This window comes from Tupaia chinensis, unplaced genomic scaffold (genome assembly GCF_000334495.1).
Source record: "Tupaia chinensis unplaced genomic scaffold, TupChi_1.0 Scaffold145870_1, whole genome shotgun sequence".
In the NCBI taxonomy this organism is placed as follows: domain Eukaryota; kingdom Metazoa; phylum Chordata; class Mammalia; order Scandentia; family Tupaiidae; genus Tupaia; species Tupaia belangeri.
Window position 1 is genome coordinate 3182880 of NW_006205727.1, and position 6000 is coordinate 3188879.

The 6000-nt window shown below is 37.1% G+C and overlaps 1 protein-coding gene across 2 annotated transcripts in view; it reads left to right on the plus strand.

The window, feature by feature from the left end:
* Positions 1 to 6000, plus strand: part of ANO6 (anoctamin 6) — a 217026-nt gene that overhangs the window by 139757 nt on the left and 71269 nt on the right. For both annotated transcript variants that reach the window (XM_014584198.2, XM_006168558.2), the window contains one exon: positions 117 to 251. In XM_014584198.2, coding sequence (XP_014439684.1) covers positions 117 to 251 — 135 coding nt within the window. The remainder of the gene's footprint in view (positions 1 to 116; positions 252 to 6000) is intronic.

Consider the following 6000-nt stretch of genomic DNA (forward strand, 5'->3'; position numbering starts at 1 on the left):
TTGAGTCAGAGGGTTCAGCTTACTGCCTCCTTTATTTAAAATCAGAAACTATTATTAAGATGAAGCCGCACAGTCATTATTTGTGCCTTCTAAATATAATTTCTATCTTTCTGCAGGAAATACTATGGAGAGAAGATTGGAATCTATTTTGCTTGGCTGGGCTATTACACTAAGATGCTCCTCCTGGCAGCCGTAGTAGGAGTGGCTTGCTTTCTCTATGGGTATCTCAATCAAGATAACTGTACATGGAGGTAACCTTTGCTCATTCCTTGTGGCCACACTGAAAAGCTGATTAGACGTAAAATTATTTTCAGAGTCTTTTGGCTGTTTAAGTCAAAGAAGAGGCATCACAGTACAGTCACTGCTTTGGATGATATATCCCTTTTGTTCTGAGTATAATAACTAGCTGAAACGGAAAAAAATTTTTTGTAGATTATCCAACCCAGGCTCTGACAGGAATATTACCCTTAGGAAACACTCCAATATTTTAAAACAATACTTTATTTGAAAAAGAAAGGAGGGCTGGAGGGGAGGAGTGCCCTTGAACTTCTGGCCCCCAGAGAAATGTTTCTCCCTGCCAAGAGCAGCTCTGATTTCAGGATTTCAGTGGGAAACTGGTAAAGCCAGTGGTTTTTTGCTTTTAGAAATGACTTCTTAATATATAATTAAGAAATGTATGTTCAAAAATTAAGCAAATAGTTTTTATTAAGTTTTAAAAAATCAGCCCTTACAATGCAAAAGAAGAAAAAAGTGATTAGTTCGTGTTTGATGTTGGAATTCAAACACCAACTGCACCGTCTAAAGGGATATGCAGGGGTGCCAGGACACTGAATTTCACCATTGCTGTTCTGACTTGTGCCATTACTGCTCTGCTTTGGGTGGGCTCACCTTCCAGAAGGACAAAAACATGGAACCAGGCGTTTTCTCTTGATCGTCTGGCTTCTATTCAGGTGTGACAGCCAGATCAAAATTTCTGGGTGCCAGCAATGAGCTGATTCCCACATTTTTCAAGTCCTGAGCATATCAGCCTGGCTCCCATGGCAGGATGCTTCCGCAGCAGCCCTGATGTATAGGCATGATTACCCCTTCTATTTAACAGAGATTCTGAGCACTTTGTGCACAATATGGCTTCTTAGCTAGAAAGCAGCAGATGGTTTTGAACTATTCTCCCCTGTTCATCGACAAAAGAGTTTTAAGCTAATGGCTGAATGCTGATGACTTTTTTTCTACATTTGTCTTTGGCTTCTCCATTGTTTTCTATGTTGTTCTAGTCCCCCCCCCCAAAAAAAAAGAGGGGCATCTCTAAAAATAAACTTTCAAAGTGCAAAGGTCATTTTTTTTTTTTAAACAGGCAAGAGAGGGAATATTTTTGATAGAGTCCTGCCATGTCACAATCCTACCCAGCATCTCAGCTAGCTCGGACCACAGTTCCATGCCACTGTAACTGGCCTATTTAAGATGACCTGAGAACTGAATCTAGGAGTCCCATGTAACCTCAGGCACCACATAGTGGTACCCTCTGATCACCAGTGTGGTCACCAGTGTGGTCACCAGTGTGGTCACCAGTGTGACTGGGCTTAAGGTTGCATTTACATAAGGTTCTTGTGTGGTTATTATTCACATTATAAACTCATTTTATGAAATTATTCCAATAGGTACACCATCCATTTCTTCCTAGCACACACAGATTAATTTACAGAAAATTGAGGAAAGTTTCAGTTCTCTTGAGAAAATAATCAAAAATGTAATTCCTGGGATATATGGTAACTGTGTTTAACATTTTTAGGAACTGCTAAGGTATTTTTCAAAGTGGCTACACCATTTTACATTTCCACGAGCAATGTATGAATGAGGGTTCTAATTTCTCCATATCTTCATCAGTACTTACTACTATTTTTTGTTGGTTATATTAATATTAGCCACCCTATTTGATATGAAGTAGTATGTCATTGAGGTTTTGGGTTTTATTTCCCTAATGCCTCATGATGTTCAGCATCTGTTCATGTGTTTGACCTTTAGTAGCATCTTTGAAGGAACACCCATTCAAACCCCTTGTCCCCTTGTCTATTTTAATTGTGCTGGCTTTTTTTTTTTTTTTGAGTTCTGTATGTATATCAGGTGTTCTAACACCAGTTTTGAAGACATTTTTTCCTCATTGAATTATCTTGGCACTCTTTTTGAAAATCAAATGACCATAAGTGTAAGAATTTTAAAAATTTCTTTTTATTTTACTTTCATTCACTATATATCATTATACATACAAAATGAATTTTTCCATCCTGAATACACTGAGTATTGACCCAAAGATATTACCATACCTATTATCTTCAACAGATAATTTTCCATTCTGTGTTTCCTCTTTTACTACTTTCTTTTTTCTCCCTTGATTCCCTCCCTCTCACCCTCTGCAATTTCCCATCCTCCTCACACACTGTTTCTGGTCTCTACAGTTGCTCTCCATGTTTTTACATAGTCCAGTTTCTGCCATAGAGTGTAGATATTTGGTATATATTAAGTGGGGACATAAAACTTCTCTCTTTCATAGTCTGGCTTGCTTCCCTTAAAAGTAAGTCTCGCATATTTGTCCACTTTCTATAAAATGCTAGGATCCAATTGTTTTTTTATGGCTGAGGAGTAGTCTGTAGTGTGTATGTGCCATCTTTCAATCCATTCATCTGTTCATGGACATTTGGGTTGGTTCCACTTCTTAGCAATAGTGAATATGCCACAATAAACATGGATGTGCAAGTACTTTTCCAACTGAACCTTTTCCTATCCTTCGTGTAGATACCCAGGAGTGGAATTGCTGGATCGGATGATAGTTCTATTTGTAGGTCTTTGAGGAACTTCTGCTCTGTACAGTGGCTGTACCAATTTACATTCCCATCAATAGTATAGGAGAATTCCATTTTCTCCACAGCCTCACCAGCACTTATCATTCTTTGTTTGTTTTTTTTTAACCTTAGCCATTCTGACTAGGATTATCTGATATCTCATTGTGTTTTTTGTTTGCATCTCCCTAAGATAAGGGAAGATGAGCTTTTTTTCATATTTCTTGGCGATTCCTATTTCTTCCTTAGTGACTCATCTGTTTAACTCATTTGCCCATCTTTTAGTTGGGTTGGTCATTGTTTTCTGGTGAATTACTTGAGTTCCTTTAGTATTCTGGTTATCAGTTCCTTATCTGAGGCATAGTTTGCAAATAAATTTTCCCATTCTGAGGGTTGTTGACTCACTCTAATTATAGTTTCTTTGCTGAACAAAAGCTTTTTAACCTGATGTGATTCAACATGTCTATTTTTGGGATACTGCCTGTGCTTTTGTGGGTCCTATTTTATTTTATTTTATTTATTTATTATTTTGGAGAGGTTTTTGCTACAGGACACATGTGCTTGCCAGAAAGACAGAGAGACAGAAAGTGAGAACTCACCTCACACCCTAGGGGATATGGCCACGCCACAATCCCCACTCCTCCATTCTCTTCTTGGGATCTTGGGCATGCATGCACACATGCCCGGCATGAGTTCAAGGCACCAGGTCCAGGACTTGAACTGCAGTCAACTATGTGGAAGTTCAGCGACATAGCCATTACGCTAACTGCTGATCCCAGGGTTTCCGATTTTAGGAGTCTTTGCTTTCTGTGATGTCTCCAAAAGTTTCCCCAGTGTTTTCCACTAGTGGTTTTATAGTTTGAAGTCTTAGGCTTAGATCTTTGATCCATTTTGAGTTGATTTTTGTTAATGATGAGAGAGTACAGTTTCATCTCTTTGCAGGTGGATACCCAGTTTTTCCAGTATCATTTGCTGAAGAGATTTTACTTTTCCCACTGGATTGTCTGGTGCCCTTTGTCAAAAATCAGTTGGCTATATGTTTTGGGATTTATTTCTGAGGGTCTCTATTCTGTTCCATTGTTCCACATGCTTGTTTTTGTGCCAATACCATGTTGTTTTGATTATTACAGCTTTGTAATATATTATGGGTCAGGGAGTGGGATGCCTCCTATTCTACTCTTCTTGCAAAGCATTTCTTTGGCAATATGTGGGCTTTTATTTATTTATTCACTGGACATCTTTACTGCATATAAAATGTGATTTCCCATCCATAATATACTCTATAGCAGCTTAATCATACATGTTATCATCAAATAATTTTCCACTTCTTGTTTCTTTCCTTTTTTTTTTTTTTTTTTTTTTTTTTTTTGTGGGGTTTTTGCTATAGGGCACATATCCTTGCCAGAAAGACAGAGTCAGAGAGACAGGAAGCGAGAAATCACCCCCTAGGGGGGATGACCACACTGCAATCCCTTCTCCTCCACTCTCCTCTCAGGATCTTGGGCACACAAACACATGCGTCCAGCATGAGTTTAAGCCACCAGGTCCAAGACTCAAATTGCAGTCGACTACATGGGAGTCCAGCGACATAGCCATTATGCCAACTGCTGGTCCCACATTTCTTGTTTCTTAAATTTATTTATTAATATAATATAAATAAATAAAATTTCCCCCAATTTCTTACTTTCTGTCATTTCCACCTTCCTCCTACCCTGTCTCTGGTATCTACAGTTGCTTTCCATTCCTTTTTTCTTTTCTACATTTTATTCACAAAACATCTTAATTAAACTAATGACTTTCAATAGCAAGTTTACTTGATATATAGATGTCAGTAAACATAATTCTGACTTTAGGCATGAAACTTTGTAAGTAGAATGAATATACTATAAAGTAGCACCTGGCTGAGGGTATAGCTTACTATAGTCGTTAAATAGGTATTTTTTAATATATACTTAATTTCAAGAAAGGCAGTTTTAGCTTTAATAAGTCAAAATAAAAAAAAATGTTAAGAATACTTTGCTTAAGACTTTAAGCCAAGAAATAGGTTAGGATTTTGTTCAAACAGTAGGTACATGAACCTATTGTCAGCTCAAGAGAAGACAAAAATCCCCAAATTTGGAAAACAAAGCATAGAAGAAAACCAGTAATGTTTTAGTCAGAAGTCATAACATTCTATTTCACCAGTTTAGTCTCATGTACTTTATCTTCTGTTGTGGTCTGATCTTTCCATTTAAGTTCTGGAGGATAATATTTAACTCTGGATTTCTCCCTACCATTAATTTGGCCATTTTCTTAGTTGTTTCTGAAACCTTATTTCTGTGTGTCTGTATTTAGTTTTCCTGATATAGTACTCCCTTCAGAAGTTCTTGGAGAACTGGTCTAGTGTCGCTAAATTCTTTCAGGTTTTGTTTATCTGAGAATGTTCTTGTGTTTTCTTACCATATGAAGGATAAGTATAAGGTATAGTATTCATGGTTGAAATTGTTTTTCTCTCAACACTTTGAATATATTTTCCCATTGTTTCCTTGTTCACATAGTTTCTGATGAGAGTTCTGCTGTTAGCCTGATGGGGTGACATTTGTATGTCACTTGTTGTTTCTCTCTTGCCAGTTTTTTTTTTCTCTTGCCAGTTTTAGTATCTTATCTTTATCTGTAGTCTTATCCAGTCTGGCTATGATGTGCCTTGGAGAAGATCTTCTTGGGTTGATTCTATTTGGGGTCCTTTGTATTTCTTGAGTCTGGATGCTTGAGTGCCTCTCTAGACTTGGGAAACTTTCTTCCAGAATTTCATGGAATATATTTTCCATGCCATTATTAATTTCTTCACCCTCTGGGATACTAATTTTTCTGATGTTTGGGCATCTTATGGAATCTAGTATTTCTCATTTATTATCCTTGTGGGTTTTGTTGTTGTTGTTGTTTTCTCTATCTTTTCAGTGTTTTTTCCTAGGTCAGAAGTTTAATCTTCTACATCAGAGATGTGATCTTCAGCATGGTCTAATTGACTTTTAATACTTTCAAGATAGTTTTTTTATTTCCTCTATTACAGAATTCATGTCTAATTGTTTCATTTGATTCTTTCTCATAGTGTCCATTTCTTCTTTCGTGTTGTGGAAGGACTTCCTAATCTCCTGTAGTTCATTGTCTCTTTTCTGTTCCAACTCATAGA